General features: G+C 39.8%; 1 protein-coding gene across 2 annotated transcripts; it reads right to left on the bottom strand.

Moving 5' to 3' along the window:
* Positions 1 to 1096: 1096 nt before the first annotated feature.
* Positions 1097 to 19981, bottom strand: EEF2K (eukaryotic elongation factor 2 kinase). 2 transcript variants are annotated; one of them, XM_010220057.2, is made up of 18 exons: positions 19696 to 19981; positions 18531 to 18581; positions 17318 to 17418; positions 16118 to 16178; positions 15214 to 15251; positions 13093 to 13264; positions 11849 to 11998; positions 9871 to 10003; positions 9107 to 9234; positions 8244 to 8445; positions 7983 to 8050; positions 7189 to 7266; positions 6288 to 6350; positions 4919 to 5053; positions 3781 to 3969; positions 3241 to 3365; positions 2307 to 2485; positions 1097 to 1627 (listed from the first exon to the last, which is right to left on the bottom strand). In XM_010220057.2, exons 1-18 carry the CDS (start codon positions 19939 to 19941, stop codon positions 1518 to 1520), a joined length of 2229 nt encoding a protein of 742 aa, XP_010218359.2. In that variant the 5' UTR covers positions 19942 to 19981; the 3' UTR covers positions 1097 to 1517. The 2 variants fall into 2 exon arrangements, with proteins under 2 accessions (XP_010218359.2, XP_010218360.2); XM_010220058.2 differs by lacking the exon at positions 18531 to 18581.
* Positions 19982 to 20718: the final 737 nt, after the last annotated feature.

The raw sequence follows: 20718 nt of genomic DNA, 5'->3' as shown, positions 1-20718 counted from the left end.
TTTTAGTACGTAGCTAGTTACCTACTTAACAGCTTTGCTAGAGTGGGGCTGGGCAGCACTATGAATCCTTCAGCACTACATGGTGGCTGTCCCTCATTCACGCCAGTCTACATCCTCAGGAACTCTACAGGCAAGAAGGCAGATTGTCTTTATCTCCTACAAACTACTGCTAACCAAGACCAAGAAATAGGACTATAGCTTCTAAAACAGCTATATTGATGGCACTGGAGCTTTGGAATAGGACACTGGACTTGGAAGAATCTTACCTTTGTGTAATAATTCAACTGCCATGGTGTGTTTGTCTTCCCTTTACTGGTTTAGGAGCATGTAAACAGGGTACAGATATTAAAGTGGCTGGGGATAATAATGCTTTCTTCCTGAAACCTGCAAAAGTATAATTTCCTTTAACTAACATTTACAACAATTCTGTGTCCTGTGAACAGAGGAGGTCTTTCAGGAAATTTAACTGGCTAAGAAAGGATGCTAAAATACAGGTGCAAAACTCCAGAACATGAATGCCTAATACCACAGAAAATAAACTTTGTACCATAGGGTAGTATTTTATAAATTACCTGTTGTAATCTGTATATTCTTCACCGATCAGCTCAAATCTGTCAAACTATCATGTGAAGTTACTTCATGTGCCACGAGAGAGCAGATCAGACACATTAAGTTATTTAGAGCAGATTTTTTTCCCCTATACACAGAAATAGGTGAATAAACATTCTCTACACTTTTCAAATGTCCCTCTTGAAATGCTGGGAAGTGAATTTTCATTTTAAGTGAGAAGATCCAGTTTCACTGCAAACTAAGATGTCCCTGTAAAGACAGCTATATCCTACCAATATGTTACAGGTCTTGTCACTGGATAAATCTGAAATGAGCATGATTTTATACAGCTAGGTTATTATGTTGTAAAAAATGTTGAAATAAGAGGTAGCTAGATGCCTCACCTCACATTAGTGATGTTCTGATCATAAAACACATAATGCTGGTATGAATAAACACATACCTCACCCTGAATATTCAGGGTGCCAAATTAGAAGCACCATTTTTTTTCCCCAAACTGTAAAGATTATATCTGGAATTGGTTTGAGAAGAATATCAGAGTCAATCGACACCAGCTTCATAGAAGGGGATCACTTACTAAGAGTAGTTGCATGCTTTACATGTGTAAATTGAAAATTTATAGGAGAAAAAAAATGTAAACACACTGATCATTTGCTATGCAAAAAGCTGGACATGTGCAATGTAAACAGACATCAGCTTCACTTTTCTCAAACAAATTATAACAGTTAAGAATATATAAAAGCTCCATTGTACTGGTATTTTAAAACATAGGTAGAAGTACACTATGATTCCCTACATAGTACCTATATTTGGATTTCTTCCCTCAAAGTTAAAAAACTAAAATATAAAAAACAAAAACTGGTAACAGCACATAAAAATACATATTTTTAGCAGAAAACATGTAAGTCTATAAAAATATTATATACAAAAGCTACATAACTACAACATCATTCTTCCATCATCGCCCAAGCCTCTTCAGCTTTTTGGTAGTATTGATTTGCCAGCCTGCCTTTCATGGCTTCTGTTGCTGCTTCTGCTGCTTCAGTGTACAGCTCACCTACAGGAGGAAATATGAGTCATGTTAGCAAAGAAAAAGCATCCCTTTACCCTAAAGCAACTGAAGTATGAAAAGGGAAACTGAGATCCGGCCCTGTAATTTGACCTATGGGTGTAACTGTGTATTTTATGAATATCAGCAGAGTTACATCAACTGGGAACCTGGGCTTTTGCTCTCTACCTCAGGAGTTATACGACTGGTTGCTGATATGACAGCAGCATGGCCCTTTAATGCATTGATACACACCAGAAACATAGCCAGCCATGTAAAAGGCCCAAGAAGACTGTAAGACTTTAGCTCCTGACATACAGATTATATAATGGCTAAGTCAGGGTTGTGCAGAACATAGGAGTTACTGCGGTACCTCAAAATATAAGCAGCAACCTGCAGGTCAGCGGCCTCACAGGGAGTGAAGGTTGCTTGCAAGGGACTCAGCATGTCGTAAGATTGGAGCTGGCACCACCCACTATCCCTGGCATCAGCAAAATCTCTTTCAGTTTCCAGAATTATATATTGCTTGGGTGCATTGTAGGTTCATCCACAAGCTCTGGACACTGACTCTTCTCTATATGTTTTGTAACAGCTGAACCAGGAAATCTATTTTTGGGATACATATTGGGTAGGAGAGAGGAAAAGAGAGATTACTAATCGCAGAAACAAAAATGAGGAAAGGACTCACCTGATTTCTGTGGATCTTTGTCCAAGTGAAATCCTCCCGTCATTAACATCTCTGCTTCCCTGGCCAGTAGCAGATAGCGGGGCTCATCCTGAGTGCCATCATATTCACCCCCCTCATCGTAGTCAGTCATGTTCAGGGCAGCATTGTACCAGTGCAGTGCCTCCTTCCAATCCCGCACTCTGAAGTCAAAAATAGTTTTTGAAGACAGTTACCTTTGGAAACGAGCATACTTTGCATTGAAGCTTCAGGATTTAATTCTGCAACAGCTCCTCAGTCCTAGAGCTCTTCAGAAAATTTGTGTTCTCATGGAGATAATAGAATAAGCGTAATGATCTGAGGCTACAATAAACCAAATGATGCTGGGATCACTTCACACAGCAATCACAGATGAAAACAAGTCAGACTGCAGTGTTCTGCTAAGCTCCAAGGTCTAAGCATTCATTGTTACTTACTATATAGTTTTGGAGTGGCATTTGTTTGTGAAGATAACTTGCACAGATTCTTCTTTCACTAATATTTTTTTAAAAATTGCAAATACTTTGCAATTATTTTCAGGGTACCACATCTCAGACTTTCTTTTTTCACCACTAAAAGGGATGTAGCTCCCATTAAAGCCAAGGGAGGTTTTTATCACCCACCTCATAGCAAAAAAAGCTTGCATACCACAGGGCAACCTGGGTCTTGATATCAGGGCTAAACCCGAACATGCAGATGGATAAGATACACATGCAGGTATTCAGCAGCAGAACTTTGTTATCATAATATATAAACTCAGTTCTTATTCATACTTGGATATATTTGAAACATATCTAATTATATCTAAAAAAGTCTCAATTTTACTAACAGATCTTTACATGAATGAAAAACATGCAGCAAGTATTATTTTTCTGTGTGGGAATAACACCAGGTTAGCTTTCCCAGGGATGCACAGTACCTGTCTGAAGCAAGATTTACACCTGTATCATATGCCCTTGCTACTAGGATCATGGAAGGCCGATCTCCAGCTCCTGCTGCTCTCAGTAAGTAATCAAATCCTTTTCTTCTGTTCTCCTTTGTGTCCTAGCAAAACAAACAAAAACTCTAAAATGGTTGTTCCTAACTAAATCCATCCCTTGCTTCCTCTATCAGTAAACAGTTTCTCCATGTCAGTAACTGTTGCAAGTGTTTAATACATCTGAGAAGCAGGCCCAGCCACAAGAAGCTGAGTGGCTGAAGAGCAAAGATCACTTCATAAAAACTTCCTAATGTTATGCAGCAATTTTCTGGCAAAACCAGGAACAGACAGCTGCTTTGGTGTTTAGTCCAAGCCCTTAATTATAAAACTATCTTTTTTGAAGGGAAACATTTAATGCTGTGGCTGCAGTAAAACACAACCATGGTTATCGTTTTGTCTTCCTTTCCTGCAATACTTAGGCTATTTCTTCTGAAGGAGCACAGTTCTAGATTCTGGACTTTCTGTGATCTTCCTATTTACCTCCAGAGTGACCTCAGAAAGAATGTGATGGGGCAGCTGGCAGCACATGAGTCCCAGCGCAGCGATGGCTTCCAGCTCCCCGCAGTCCGCCGCGTGCTCCAAGTGAAACAGGGCTGACTCCTGATCCCACTCCTTGTCCTTCTCACAGAAACGCCCAGCTTCGTGGTAGCGAACCATGGCCAAGTGAACCTAGCAGCAAGCGCACAGGAAAGATGAGCCAGCATGAAATGTAGCTTCAACTCCCCAAAGCTAAATGCCCACACATTTCTTTGGCTACCCAGACCACATCAGAGCACCAGGTCTCAGAGGGCACATGCTTGTCCCTGGGTATCTGCTGGGGCCTTGGAGGCTTCTAGGAGGCAGCTGTAATTAAAGACACCTTGGCTAGATGGCAACTGCAGGCTGCAGCCTCCTCACGCACCAGCCAGGAGGACAGGCTCTAGCAACCGGGGCTCACAGGCCTTTCTTACAGCAGGGCCCCATAGGAAAGGAATTAACCAGAAACACAGAAAGCAAAGACGAGTTCTTATTCCAAGCAAAATTCTGATACCACTGAACCCTCAATGGGAGCAGGATTTTGTTCCAAGTATGTACTGGGATTTTCATCTCCCTCCACCCCACCTCCCAAAAGGAAAAAGGAAAAAAGGCAAATTTCAAACAGCAAGGAAAACCATTTGAGGTTTGGGCAGCTCTACAGTGTTTTCAGTGTGGACTTAAGCACATGTATAAGTCAAAACTTAGTTCACATTTGAGTTGTTAGGGGTAAAAAGAGCTGGTGCACACTATCATTCCTGAGGAGCCAAGCCAGGCCTGCCTGCAGCGTATGGGTCAGGCACTGCACTTGATCTTCTTCGCCTGATACCTCTGGGAAGGGAGACAAGCCAACAGCAGGGTCCTTCCCAAAAGGGCTCACAAGTTCAAGTCCAAAAGCACAGGGAACTCACGGGTTAGTGAGCTCAGGCTTCCTTTATAAAATAAAACTAAGCAACATGAACCTATAGGCATAATATTTCTTTTTGCTTTTGTGAATAAGTAGTGCAGACAGGCACCAATACAAATATAAAAGAACAAATATAAGGAACAAATATAAAATGTTTCTTTTCAGTTGGAAAGAACAGAATTATTAGACTCCTCTTACCTTCCCAAGGATTGACTTCCCAATTTTCTTTTCAAGTTCTAATGCATTAAGCCTCTGAATTTCATGTGCAACACAGGACGGTCTGTGGATGTGGACTCTGGAAGAGTTGTAGAGATTCCATTTCTCCACACTGACCTAAAAATACAGAATATACTACCATTTGTATCTGAAATTAAAAGTTTTCAAATTATTCATATGGTGTACCCTTCAGAAATAATAATCAAAAAATCTATTAATATTACTGCTTATCAATAAATATGGTAAATTAAGATACTGCTTTCAAAAGTCACATTAGTAGCTGACTAAGTGGTCACTGTTCTTCACTATAACAACAACAAATAGGAAAGCTTTCCACTGCTATTCACTACATCAAATATCCAATATCCCCTTTAAGTCCTGAACCAAAAGATACACACATATGAAAATAACCACCTGAATAGTCACCCTGTAAACATTGAGGCTACCTATACATATAAAATTAAAGTCACACTTTCCTGCTCAGTGTTTCAAATAAATAAAATTTTTTAAATGACACATACATTCAGCAAATCTAGAAAAGTAAAAAGCATCTCAGGAACAATTCAGAAGAAGGACATACACGCACTGATGTTTTTCAGGTTTTCCAATGCAAATGATAATAAACCATTTATTTTATTTTTAAATCATGGGCGGATGGGAAACACTATCTGAAAGTAATGTTATCAAAATGAAAGCCACTGAAGGCCCAAAGAGGAAACATAATACAATAGATTATTGGCACTGATCTTGAGACTATTAAAGCTCTTTCAATTTTCAGAAACGACAATACATAATCACTACAATTAAACTCTGAAAAGCACATTTAATGGAAATACTCATTATTGTCAAAACTTTTTTTTTTCCCTCCTTTGCATGTAGGAGAGAGTTGTTTTTAGCCACAAGAACTAATTATCATAAAGGCTATATTTTGCAAACACATAGAAGCACGCCTATTTTTCCTCAGTCCAAGTAATATACATAATGAAAGCAGCTATCATCACACATGTAAAACACACCAAGCTTTGAAAAGAAGTCATCCCACCAGGTATAGGACACAAATCCATAAATAAAACAGTTTAGTTAAGCAGATTTCTCCCCTCCTCCCCCAAATATGAAACAGTGAGAAATCCATGCAGAATTACTAATTTACACTAGGGATCATTTATAAAAATAACAAAAGAAAAAGAAGAGAATCTAAAAGGGTCGGTTATTTTTAATAGAAATATTATTCTGCAGTGGGAAAGAAAACTGACATCTGATATTGTGATGTGAAGTTAGATGACAGATGAATGGAACAAAGTACAAGCAGAGTGGTGAGCTCATTGTCAGTGAACAGTGCTGCTTTATTTACCCTTGCAGAGCTTCCCAAACTGTCTTCATCAGATTCATGTCTTCGGTTGTTGTTTGAATTGCCCTATGTTAATGTAAAGATTTGCATCACTTAATTTACAGCAGCTGATGTGTACCAGTCACCCCTCTGGACTATTCCAATCCAGCAAAAGTAATAGCAACAATAATGAAAATAGTTTTCACCGAATTCTCCTCTCAATGATATTCAGATATTAAAAAAAAAGTGCTGATTAGTAAAAATAATAATAATTAGAAAGAATTGCACAGACAGGCCTTCATTTAGATTAACTACAGCTATTCTACAACAAATACATGATCCACCCTGAAAGGTGATTCCTTGATATAAAAGGGGTTGCATCCTTGGAAGCAGTATTCTCTTTCCTATCTAGCAATCAAATGCAGAGCTAGGGTCTTCAGGTCAAGAAACATGTCTTAGAAGTTTGTATTTTAAAAGGCTAACAAACTGACCCACAGGAATTCCAATGCCACATATTATTAACTGACTGTAAACCCTGAGTTTTGCAATATCTCAAGCCCTATAAAGTCACAGAAGGTAGAGAGGGTAAAAGAGCGTGAAAGTCAGTCATATTCAGAGATTCCATATGACAAAAACTGGTTATAATGTACAGTTCTCAATGCAATACAAAACAACTTCAATAAAATGCAACAACCTGCAATCAAATTTAATATTTGAAATAAAATTTCTCATTACAAATAGTCTTTTTTTGTTAAAATATCATCAACACTTCCAAGATGAACAAGTAATTTTGCAGCCTGTTGGAATTTCTTTCCAACTCTCCTTCATTCACAAAGTCTAGATCAACATTATATTTATCTATAGATTTGCTTCGAAGAAAGAATAAGAGGTTCAACCTACTGCTAAGCCCAAATTAAGTTCTTACCCTCTCTCTGTGATCCAGATCTTCTAGCTCACTTCTCTTTTCACTGGGATAGCCACTGTCTCCACCATTTTCAAAATCCTATAAAAGAACAAAGCAACCCAGTATCAATACTAGCCTTTGTAAAGTTCTCAGTTGGACATATCCTATAATCTTCAGCTAGCTTCAATACAGGTTTACAGCATGGAAAGGATTATAAATTATGCCATCTGTGACGGAACAGGATTTAACAACCCTGAAGGCCCAGTCCAAGCTTATATTCTCTCTTAAAGACTTGCGTGGAAGATTGGACCAAGAGTCCACTTCATACAGTTCTCAGTCTTCATCAGTAACAAGTTAGGAGATAAAACATTAACTGGCAGCCCCTGGAACTAAGGCCCTTGTGTAGGAAGATATCCTCAAAATACTTCTGGTAGTTTCCTTAGGGAGTGTTCTCTGACAGCCCACAGTGCCAGTATTCATAGCGACCTAATCAATGGACATTCTGTTTAGCTTTCACACCACAAAAGTTGGCAAAAGCTCCAGAGAGACAACGTAACACACAGGTAAACAGAGTACTATATTACCTACTAAAATATACCAGATGCAAACAAATCTCTGGAAAAAACAAACAAACAAAAAGTTTTTTAAAATAAACTGTTTCTAATAAATGAAAAACAACAGATGCAGGTATTGTGCATTGAAAGCAGGCAGAGAGCCTTTATGTGCATTTACTGAACAAAGCCCTACTGGTAGCCATTTGAATCCTTTAAGAAACTGCAATCTCATTTTCTGTCAGAAAATTTTTTGTCACTCACCCTTTGATTATCAAGCTGATCGTAGTCTTTGTGAACCAAGTTGTCTACTTCATTGAACACAGGCCAGTCTAGGAAAAAAATATTTGCTTTTTGTTTTAAGAACAACATGCTTGAGAAGAAAGTTCTAGTTATCACAATCTTACTAGATTACTAGAACTTTTTCATAGCAGTATCTCAAAGATATTATTTAAAGCTGAAAAAATAAAGCAAGTCATTGCCGAATGCTCAGGACTCAGGTGGTTATGTATGAGGCTCACTCACTAAGCGTGTCCATCTTCTGGCTGTGAGGCGTTGCTGAGGAAGGTGAGCAGGGCAGAGAGTCAAACGCCACGTCGCTCATGCTCTCATCTCCAGAGTTTTCAGACAGGCGGAAGAGCAGAGGAGGGCGACTCCCGGAGATGGTTCTCACCCGGCTGCTTCCACATTTCTCCTCTGTGCCACGCACAATAGTCTGCGCAGATTTCTTGGCAAATGAAAATAAAAACACGTCAATAATGCTTCCCTTCTTTATCCCAAGTACAACAAAAAGGCCAACATGTTCATTAGGTGTCTTCTATAAAGGTAGTGGGGTATAAGTACAGGCCTGTATGCATTTTTTTTTTTTTTTTAAAGATATCCCTTCAAAAAGAAGATGAAATCCTGGCACTATTATAGCCAGGGGGATTTCCATTTAGAGAGACTAGATTTCTTTCAAAGACTAGGCTGAATTTTGCAGCCCTACTCCTACCAATATTAATTGAAGTTGAGATCCGTTGAAGATAAACAATTTAACTTTTTACTCCCAAAATTACTTGCTTTGTGGTCTTTAAATTAATGACTTCAGTATTCAAATATCTCCTTGATCCTAAATACCATACACAGAATCATAGAATCATCATGGTTGGAAAAGACCTTCAAGATCATCGAGTCCAACTGCAAGCCCTTCACCATCATGTTACAGAGTTCTCAATCATTAAAGCAACATCATGAATTCAGAGCCAAGAACGGATGATTCAGCTCCAAACTACAACATTTGTTATTAAGGTGGTTTTATCTGTCATGTAAATACCATATTTGAGTTTTATTTACAGAATTTTTAAAACTTATTCCTGTTATAATTTTTTTTTCTTCAGTTGGGCACTTACAAGCAATTTGTTACTATAATCCAAAGCATCTCTCTCTCTGGGTGAAAGATCAAATGGTGCAAGTCCCATGCTTTTGCAAATCTTGTTGCAGGAATGTGAATGAAAGAACAAGGCCATACCTCGAACACCTGTGGCATAGGGGAAAAAAAAAAAGGTTTTATCCAAAGTTTATATGATAGTTTACTAAGCTAAAAGTTCAAAGACATGCTCTTTAAAGGAATTGAGGTATTTTAAAAAGTTATATGAATTTGAAGTCAAGATTAACCATCAAAATTTGAGGAAGCAAAAGAGAAAGAAAGAACAGAAAGTGCTTCCTAATAAAAACAGATCAACCTAACAGTTTTAAGGCCTGTTGTTCAAACTCTAAGTCTGTAAATGTCTCAGAGATTAAGTACACACAGCATATAATAAGAATCCATGAAAGTGGCTGCAGCATTGAGAAACACATGCTGGACTTCAATCCCACTTACAAAACTGGCAGCGTCTTACAAACAACTTTGTGCAAGGTTTATCTCTCTGCACTCAGCTGGACTCATTCCCGTGATTTGGCAAGGAATTTTAAAGCCAAGATTATTGTTTTCACATTGCAGGAAGCTATTTAATTTCATTACTTGGCTTGTCTAAGAGTAGGCCCACAAACAAGAGCTACGGCCAGCTCCCATTTTCAATATGTTAGTGTGGGACAGCTGCCATGCAACTGCTACTCAGCAGAGGGCTGGAATGAGAAAAGGAACTTTTATAAAAAGCAGAATAATTTACTTTACCTAGGTTACCATCTCCAAAGTCTGCACCACTCTCTGTATGGATCTGAGGATCTGTATATAGATCTCCAACTCCCTGGATGTCAACAACAATCAGCTGGTGTCCTGAGCGCTCAAAGGTGAAGTGACTAAAGGCCTGCAAAGAACCACAGATGTATAAAACTCTCCCTTGACCTCCTGAAAATAGTGACACTCATTTACTATTTATAAACAGTCAAAGAGACCAGATAACTCTACTGGTGAAACAGAACCAGGAAAAATAGCATGGTGAAAGCAAGGAGGGGGCAAAAGGATATAGCAGATTTTTAGTCCTAGACTAGATGATGCATGGCCAGAATCACACAGATATCATGCTTCAGAATAAATTCTGGTTGATTGGCTCATGTGAAGTCACATCAACTAAACAAGCAGGACTTGGACCTTAATTTCAACCTTCACAAATTTCAGCACTGAGTTTCTAACAAATTGTTTCACTGAATATTGTCCTGTAGACTGTATCAAAAGATCTAGTACCCTCCAAGGTGACTAAATTCAGTGCTAAGTATTTGTTGGTAGAGGAGCAGTTGTTCCCCAGCTTCCGAACAGTGAAGCAAAATCAGAATGCAGATCTCCCAGGCGGAAAGGAGTATCTTCCTCTGGGGCACTGCTTCTCCAGCCTGCCCCCAACTCAGAGAGGGGCTGGGAGAGACTGGGGGAAGAGCAGCCCTAGGGACATGCAATGAAGATGGGATCACTTGGTATCTCCTTCCTCTACCAGGGATTCTGCTCTCATCTGCAGTTTTCACTTCTGGGCAGAAAATAACTGGATGTCGAACAGCAGCAGGCACAGGAGCAGAATAGCTTCTGCGCAAACATCCCAACTCTGCACACTGCCTCCTTCTGCAGAGGAGCAAAGCTCTGCCAGATCTTGCAAAAGGAAAATGTGGGCATCCCTTGGCATTCTCCTCACCCAATATACTCCCTGGAGGTCCTCCTGAATGACTGATCTGGCTCTCTACTCATAGAGAGTATACTGAAATGTATGCTCATATTTTTTAAAAGTTACATTTCATGAATGTCAGGTATATTAAAGAAAATAAATAAGCCTTCTTTGCCATAAAGCTGAGACATTAAGAAGCTTCTGGGAAGGCCTCCAAAAAAGCTCTGCCAGGTCTGGGGGAGGTGACTGGTGGTGATAGACAAACACTGTAACTGCAGCAAGCCTCACAGAACATTTTGTTCCCAACCTGTGAAAGCCTAGCACTGATTCAGTGTGCAAAAGACAGCCCAAAACATGAATCCTCTGCTTTTGTTAAGCAGTGTGACAAATAGTTTAAAAAAAGGGGAGAGAGGAGAGAAAACAAAACAAAACAAAAAAAACACACACAACAGCAAAGCCAGTTCCCTTGGTATGGTGACCACTTTGCACTCTTGATCAATATTTTAATGGTTCTTCTGTAAGATTCAAGAATTTTCAGTCACTTGAAGTCTGAAGCTTTTTTCCATAATCAATCTCAGATCCACCTATTCAAGCACTTTTATGTGAACAGCTAGATCCTCCCATGTAAATGAGGCGCACACCTATTCACACAGGGTGCAAAACTGCTCCCCTCCTCTTCTATGTTACTCTGAGCCAGTAGAAGACTACTTAATAGTACTTAATACGTAAGAGTTCTCTCCCTATCTTTAATTTGAAGTGATGTTGAAAAATTTTGATGCCTGCAATGATAATTTGTGTGAAAGGGCTTATGATTTTTAAAGGGCATTAAGCACACTTAATTTAACTAAAAATCAACAGACGCTAAAGTGCATTAGAAAAGTTCTCCATACTTGAAAGAGCAAGCCCCAAATAAGGAGAGTGCATACTGCAAAAAAGAGAAATTAATCTGGTGTTGTACTGGAAAGCCTGCAGTTTCCTTTCCTGGCAGCAGTGCAAGACCCCTGGGCATAGCCAAAAATTCCCTGCAGCAGACAGCCATGGAAAACATCAACAAAGTCTCACTTGCGGAGTAAGACGAATGTTGTCATCTCGCACAAATCCAGAATTTGAGTTGTATTTGATATATTTGCCCTCTATGTAATGTTCCAGATGAAACAGAGGCTTTCCGGGTCTGTTCTTCATTTCAATAATGCAGATTTGCACTATATCCACCTGGGAAGGCAAGGAAAGCAAACAGTGACTAACAGAATCCTGCCTTCATATGAAGCATGTGTGAATTCTCCAGCTGCAAACTGCAACGATCTGTTTAACAAAGGAATCGGGGAGAGGGGAGGGACAGGCACTTGCTTCACAAATTATTGGGGGTATTCCATAAATTCAAAAGAATAACTTCTAAGCAGTCACAGAAACTCTCTTCTGTGACACGTTTCTCTGCATCCTGCCTCATCTCCTCCCTCTGTCCTGGACATATTCCTAAAGAAAATCCCCCCTATTTAAACTCAGTTTACATCTTTCCCATGGCACATAAAACTTCTTTACTTTCTTCTATGTGCACTCCACCCTACCCCTCACCTTGTTGCTACAAGGTGGGTAGCTATTAACTATGCCCACACCAAGGGTGACCCTCAGATGTAACACACTGCACATTCAAACATATTCACATATTCAAAAACATTCCCTACTTTTGGCTAGTTTTATTCTGGGAGGTTTCATATATCTTACTGAATATTTTGTATGTTAAATAATGTACTAGTATTTCCACTGAGACATCTAAAAGAAACAAAGCCACATCATCATTACTTTTCTGGAAAGTCTTCAGGAATCTCCATTCGGACAATACAGGACAGCTTTATAAAGCCATGCAGGTTCTCAGCTCTCCTTGAAATCACTGCCAGCCTAGATACCTTTACAAGACTTGGGCACATCTAACCTTCCAGGAGCACTAAGAGTTAAGTGATTGCTCAGACTGCTGCTGGCAATAAATTCTGTGACACTCCTGGTTATCTGAAAAGCAGCTGGGCAAATATCTAAAACAGCAGAGACTTTTATTTTGGTCTTGAGTCAACAGCTGAGAACAGTTAGACATGCACAAACACGCAGACAGGGACTTTGGATGAGAAAAGCAATTTCTGCATTTACTTCATTAAAAATCAACTGCAGTTTAATGGAAAACACAGTAAGGCAGAATTTATATGAGCAATTAACTTTAATGGAATTTAAACAGCTAATCCCCTCTAAATTAATTGGAGAGCATACCTATTAGAAGGGCAAGGCTGATTTTTGCTAAGCAAGATGTTTGAATGTACCTGCTTTGGTGGCTTGTGCCGGTTGTACTCTTCTCCCCACAGTTTTGCTTCCATCTGAAGTCGGACATCCTCAAAATACACATCCCTACCTACACTCTCTATGTACTGCTTGGCAACATAGTTATAGGCACCTTTCCAGTTCTGCGTGTGTAAGAAGTTGGATAGCTTTTTCCTAAAAGAAAAATAAAATTGTTGATGAAAGGAAAACCGAGCATTTAAATTCAGTATTCCTCATGGTTTTATATCTACAGAAAGAGCTAGGTCAGAAGATCAGCATTATCCTCAGTGAGGAGCTGCTCCTGTACCACTTGTGCAGATATTCTAGCTGAAAAATACAACAGCTGGGGTGGGGGCAGAAGTAACATCCCATATGAACAGCTGGGACTTGCCAAAGTGCCCGTGTGACTTCCTATTTGGCCTCCGACCTCGCTCCTTTCCTCACTCCCTGCTCAGCCAGCACAGGGCAGGAAGGGCTGGTGCTGTCTCAGGCCCTTATTCTAAAGTCAACAATTATCATTGGCAGAAAATACCAGGGAGGAGCCTTTCAAACATGAACGTAGAGAAGAAAATCCTCTCCTATGAAGGAAGGGCTGCTTTCCTCAACACACATGGGTGGCTTCTCAGTATCCCCAACATTCCCAGAACAAAAACTGCAGCCTAGAATTATTTGACGTATGTTTCAATTGTTCATTTTTATTGATATGCTAACCTTTAAACCACAAAGGCTTCAAAAGTGAAGAAAAAAATTTAGCTGGATCTGCTGGGTGTCAGCAAATGAATCAAGGAGGCATCCAGTGGCTGTGGATCACCTCAATGTTCAAATCAAAAAGAGAAAAAAAAATAAAGAACATTTTACCATGAATTTCAGAGCAACTACAGTCTTCTTTCCTTGAGGAGCTGCATCCATTTACATGAGACAGAGGAAGAAAGTTGTGGTTTTTTTTTTTTTCCCTGTAATTTGAGACTTGTCCAATTCTGTTTTTTTTTTTTTCTTTTTCTTTTTTTTTTTGGCACAAAATAAGCCAGCTCACATCTCACATGCATTCCTAAAGCAAACATGCTCCACGGTTCATTAAGTGAAGTGCAGCCAGTGCTGCCACTGCAATGACAGAGGTGCGCAGAGTTGTAAAAATACAGAGCGCTCTAGATGAGTATCTGCACCCCTGCATATTGTGGAAAAATCAAGGAGCAGGGAAGCTTATACAGAAGTGATATTTTCTCATAAGCAAGAGGTTAAGGTAAAGCTACAAATAAACTTCTGTTTATGTCACTACATGATAATTTAAGGAAGAATTTGGTCACTCAGAAACAAGAACTGAAAGCAGTGTCCCTAAACTGGGGTTTATTGCTTCCCAGACTTCGCTTGATGCTGTATCTAGCTTTGCAAGAGCAGAGACATCAGCATGAAGCAATATTGAAACTTCAGAATTTGAACACTGAGGGGTTACATTGTCCCCTTCTCTTTAAAAGTTCAAAACATCACATTTCTGTCATGTAGGAGTGCTTCTCCTTCCACAAATGAAACCAGAAATGAAATGTAATCTCTCTAGATCCTGCAGCTGGAAAGAAGGCAGAAGGAGGTGGTCTCAAATATGCACATGGGCATTCTGCAGGAAGCATTTACTTCCAGAGCCTGGAAAGGATGTTGTAGTCCTCTAGCATGAACTGATTTGAAGCTAGATGCTCATGCCCACAATCATGTTCATGTGCAAAGAAAAGTTCCTCCTTTCCCTTCCTCTATATTTTACCCCTCTGGAAAGAATAGCTGTTAACCGTCCAGCTCCATTTTACTTGCAATATGGCTACAGCAACATCTGTGATCCAATGAACTCTGGCAGAAGAGCTTTTGTTCCTGAATGTGGCTGAGATGAGACCACTCTCTCATCACAGCTACTGTGTCTTCTCTTAAAGGAAATGACAATTTTCTGCTTTCTGAACCTTATTCTCAGTGTTGTGGCTGGAGCTGCACAAACAGGAATGAAGCCCTCAGCTATGTCTTTTAGAAATGCACAGCCAGGCGCTAAACAGGGATTTGTGCTTTACACAATTCTCATAGCTAAGAAAAATTCCACTTACCACGCAGAAGAAAATACTGCAAGCAGGAAGTCAGCATATACTTACGTTCTAAAGCATTCCCGCATTGCTCCACGGCCAAAGGGCTAGGGGAAAAAACAAAACAAAAATAAAAACACAGCACTGTCACTTCCACAAAGTTAATTTCTAACCACTAAGGGGAATGATCCTGCCTTCATGATCTGAAGAAATCACTTTTCAAACACCTTTATACAGTATCTGTCTGACGTCTCAAAGTGACAGCCCATAGATAATGTAACATAGAAATTTGGCAAAAACGCACTGGATATTAACCTCCTTCCTCAATATCCCATGGAGCAGATGGGATGGGTCTTTCAAAGATGCCATTTAAAAATCTCTCTAGTTTGCAGTCCAGTCTTTTGAGACTGCCTAGGGGAGCTGGCTTCACAGATATCAAGCCTTCATCCCAGGGCTGGTAGTTTCCACAGAAAACAAGTGATGCAGAACAACATCACCCTGGACATAAGACATAGAAGCACAGATGATGTTGATTCAAACACACCATCAACCCCATGACACAACTGGAAAGGGTCAATAGCTTCTACTCATACAGTAAATTCACTCTGTTTTCATCCTAGGAGCAGGAATTATTACTAGATAGAACAGAGCAGGCCCACTGGCAGGCGCGGAGACGAGGCTCAGAGCACTGTCAGCAACAGGTGAAGGGCCAAAACGGGAGGGCCACTCTGGGAAGGGAACAAACACCTCATGTCACCGATGAGGGGAGGCCTGAGTCCATGGTGTACTTTATTCTAGGGAGAAAATGCTGCTGGGACACTAGAAAATAATGGATAAGCAGTGAGAAGACAATAGTGACAGGGAGGAAAGACAGACATAATCTTCTAAGCTCATAAGAGAAAGGCATCTTGAAGTAACAGCAAGAATTTAACAAATTTGACTGCTGAACACAGGAAAAACAGCGTGACCTTACTTGCGAGGCCATCTTGATGAGGACCTCATCTTCAACCCAGTCCCCAGTAACCGCATTGTATCTGGAAGGAGGGAGAAAAAAAAATCAGGATTTAGGCCTCTTATAAAAAGTGCAGAGGGAGCCCCAAGCTCTTGGAGTCCCAAGACCTGGGCTTTATCTCACATAATCCCAGCTTTGGCTTGGGAGCTGCCCCAGGCTTTCCAAGGACGTGAGCAGACTGCAGCGCCGGCGGGGTGGGAGAAGCCAGGCCCGAGCGCTGCCCGCATCGCATCAAGCACAGAACAAGTCTCTGCACGTCCCTGGGATTACACAAAGGGCACCACTGCGGGCTCTCCCCTCTCCCTTCGCTTACCACTGAAGGGCCTGAGTCAGCAGCACACAACTGCTTCCAGCCTGATCTCCCCAGCTGGCTCGGGTACTTCTGGGTCCTACAGCCGCATTATCACTTTCTTATTCTTCAAAATACACAAAATATTCCAAGATCGGAGAGCTGACCAGAGACAGACACAGCCTGGGAGGGAAGACTGCTGTGCAATCGTGCTGTGCAAATGGGAGGGAGCCTGCCTCAAGCTGATGCCATGGGGCAATGAACCAGCCCCTAACTCCTACTCTTTCCATGAAGGAGTCACTAAGGTAACCTTTCTGGCAAAGCCTGTGCTCAGTGACCTTTAATGCTTTAAGGGTCAGCGGCAGTTTCGGCACTGACACTGTGCTGGGCTATGCTGGGCTTTTTAAGGACTTCCATTCCAGCCACAGCCAGCAACTCTGCACACACAGACAACAATAAAAGTGCTATTTTGGGAAGGCACAGAGTGCTATGCTGCCTTTTTTTTTTTTTCCTCTCTAAATCTTTAAACCTCAAACACTGCCTATTTCCTTAATTAGATTAAGTTTATGGAATTAATAAATCAACCAGAAAATACTTTTCAGACATTTCCTGTCTGTGTCTGGATGAAATAACTTTTGCATGCTACTTAAGTTAGAGAAATAGCAAAAATGAGACACTGATTTGCTGAAATATCTATTTTTGATCCTATGCAGCGTTTATGTATTTCTGGGGAATTCAGTTAAGGCACACTCATTTGCGGTATGTTTGGCAGTTTTTCAGATAGGTAATTATACATATTCTACCAGATGGACCCTTCAACACAAGCCAGCAAAACCCCTTTAACATTGCCATTAAGAGCAAGACACACAGACCTGTAACGAGTGGCGTATTCTGTCTCAATGTCCTCAAGATGGAATTCTGCCCAGGGATCGGGCATGTGTTTAGCTTTCTCAATAGCATGTTTCCAGGTTTCCTGAAGAAGTTATAAGAGGCTTTTTACAATCAGTAGCAACCCACAGACATGGCATTTTAAGAGTACATCTGAATCCTGAGGATACAAATATGTACAACTACCCAAGTCCCCAAAAGACCACAGGAAGCAGAGACCAAACCAGGAGCAGGACAGAGCAGTCCTCCTCCAACATTTTCTTTCCACTTTTCTGTGTGTGATACAGAACACCACTCTAGCATTTGCTAGTTTCAAGTATAATGAACACAGTTTAGAAATATAAAGCATTAGCTTTTTGATTTAATATGCAAAACCATAAAGTTACTCAGAACAGAATCTGATCTAGCATACATGTAGAAGCCAAGTATAGTTTGCAAAAAAATAAAGTTGCAGACTGCAACAATTAGCAGACCAATATGAAGGAGGAAAAAAATGTAAAACCCATGTCTCCCATCTGTGTCCAGAATAAGGTAAGAAAGAAGAAATTAGCATACTGTGAAAATGAAATATTGTAACAATTCCAGCATGTAGCTATTTCAAGCTCCATCAAGTCGACGGAAAAAAAATAATAATAATAATAGGTTGGAATTTGAATAGCCTGTCTCTACAGACCAATGTAGATGTTTTTATTTTAACACTTCAGTACCCCTCTTTCTACATTGGGCTGCTCCCAGAGAACTTGATATGATTCTGTGATGTGCCAAAGGCCTTATGCAAGGAGAATAGGCCACTTCACACCCTGAAGCACCCAGCACCCTGAAGGAAAATACTGTTACCTCTGAGACGTCTTTCCTGCCTCTGTGCCTGAAGTACACAGAAACAGACACTTAAAATAGCACCTTTTTTTTTTTTTTTTTTTTTAAAGGATTTAAATCTCAAAACTGAAAAAAATACAGTATAAACAAATGTTAGGCATGACAAAGAACTTTAGGAAGAAGCTGATCTTTTACATTTGTCATGTTCCTTTGTATTTCATTTATTTTAAAAGATCTTTTAAATTTTTTGATTTGAAAACTTACACAGGCTGAAGCAAGTAGATCTCTCAGACAGTGAAATAATGAACAAGGACAATGTAAAAGGGAAAAATTATATATATATAAAATTACATCAGATGTTCTTATTTTGTTTTAACCTACCCGACTATGGTCAACCACAGAGCCATGCTTAGAGCAATCCTGTGTGTCATTCTGAAGCATACACGAGAAACAAAAGTAGGAAAACACACATGATAAGACAAATGACTGAAAAAGTTTTCTTTCTCTTGGTTAACATAGCGTACATTGAAGTCTGACCTCTATTTATACTACACTTTTACTCCTCACCTTCCTCAGGAATATGTACATTTTAATTCTTTTATTAATCAGCATACAAAAAAAATCTTATTACAGATAAGATGTTTTACTTTGTATCTGTTACAGTTTTTTTATGATAACTGATGTTGAAAAAAAAAAAAACACTAAGGTATCTCCCCAGGAATAAAGCATGTATTAGACATAATACATGCATCTATTAAATAGGTGCTAATAAAACACACTAAATGCTACTGTAGACAAAATCCAGAGACGTGCCATGTTAGCATGAATGGTATGTGGGATATCTAACCTACAGAAGGTCACTTGTGTTCTTGAAGCACCAGTTCCTGTGAGTTCTCTCCCTTTTCCTGGCCTGACCTGAGCAAAGCAAGCAGAGTAGGGCAGGACACATTGTCAAGGAAGCACCAACTATAGTCCCTCCTTAGTCCCCCACTTGCAGAGTGTCCATCTGCAACAGTGTGATTGCCTTTCACCCTAAAAACGTCAGGCAGCTGGAACGCACTGTAAGAAACTCCTACCAGTGTGACACTTCATGTCCAGGCACTACAGTCAATATGCTAAAAGCTCCTTAGGAAGCACACATCCAATCTCTCTCTCTCTTTTTTTTTTTAAAGGATATTTTACAAACATAACATTAACTTTTTCAAATAATAATAAAAAAAGGAATCATTAACTTGGCCTAGCACAATTTATGGGAAAGTATTTTCTGCTGGCCACCAAATTAGCTTACAACAAATACTATCTCTAAAAATTCCCAATCATTGCATTACTTGTCATCCTGGGTTCTGCTGAACTGAAAAGCACTAAGTCAGTGGCAAACTATTGGCTTAAGGAATTAATTGCAAGTCTAGAGGAGGGGAAAAAAAATCAGCTGGATGTTCTCAATGAATGTGTTAATCACAAGAAATGAAGCAGCTAAAAGAATCTTTCTCTCTCATGCCAACTAAGTAAAATCAGAACCTTATTTAAAGTTGGAGTCAATGCTTACCTTAAAGTGGAATGAGTTGCTGGGTGAAGAGCTTAAACTGTACTGTTCAGTTTTCGCTAAGTTGCTATAATAATTGTCAACTTTGATACAGGCAGACTTGTTAGAAACTGGATCATCAGTTATTGGGCAGATGTAATAATTGTCTTCATCATCACTATCAGCATCAGGGTAATTTCCAGAGTTCACTTTAATTGTCCTAGCATTATCAATTCCTTCCATACGAAAAATAAGGTCCTCGTCTGCCATGTTTGCAGGAGGCTGGTTTAACTCTTGCAATGATTAAAGCAGCCACATTCCAACGTGCGTGCAAATGGAGGGAGGAAGCTGGGTGGGAGAAAAAAAAAAAAAAAAAAAAAAAAAAAAAAAGATTGGACTGTTATTAAAATCACAAAGCATGCATAGGAAAAAAAAAACAAGATTGGACTGTTATTAAAATCACAAAGCATGCATAGAACTAATGTTTATAGCACATCAAACACACACAACAAGCATTTGTGGATACCTTTATAAAATGTATGCCCGAGTACCAACATACATATGATTTCAAATGCCTCAATACAGGAGCTGGGTTTGCAGGAGGCACCAACTTTACAACTATTACAGGATCCAAAAAAAAGAAGATAACCCAGAATAGAGTGACACCATAAAATTGGAGGGACTGCAAACACCTCCTGCTGCCGAAGGCTGACACTTGTTAACATTCCTCCCTCCTTCTCTGCATGTGGTTTCTTCCTCTGAAATTCAAGTTTTGTGACACTGTTCTTAGCAACTCAGAGGAGTTTTGCCTCACAAGAGGGCTTCATGGTTAGGGTTTCTGTTTTTCTAGGACAGCCCTTTTAAGGTCACCACATGCAATATTAATAGTCAAAAGAGTTTTACTGGGACAAGAGAAAGTTGTCCTGCCACTGCCCAGCCTTAGGTCTGTTTCAGCTCATATATGACACCAGGTCCAAAGTGCAAAGAATGTTGCCCAGGCTACCCAGGATGTCCTCCAAAAGACAAAGTTCAAAAAAGGCTAGAAAA

Source organism: Tinamus guttatus, unplaced genomic scaffold (assembly GCF_059628265.1).
Source record: "Tinamus guttatus ecotype Peru unplaced genomic scaffold, ASM5962826v1 Tinamus_guttatus_pri_ptg000330l, whole genome shotgun sequence".
Lineage (NCBI taxonomy): Eukaryota > Metazoa > Chordata > Aves > Tinamiformes > Tinamidae > Tinamus > Tinamus guttatus.
Note: the sequence above shows the minus strand (reverse complement) of the source record. Positions and strands in the feature narration are given on the sequence as shown.

Coding starts and splice junctions, on each gene's coding strand:
- EEF2K (XM_010220057.2), bottom strand. CDS start 19,941: ATGGCAGACGAGGACCTTATTTTTCGTATGGAAGGAATTGATAATGCT. Junction 5,054..6,287: donor GTTTGGGAAGCTCTGCAAGG/GTAAATAAAGCA, acceptor CTGTATTTTTAG/GTCAGTGTGGAGAAATGGAA. Junction 1,628..2,306: donor CAAAGATCCACAGAAATCAG/GTGAGTCCTTTC, acceptor TTCCTCCTGTAG/GTGAGCTGTACACTGAAGCA.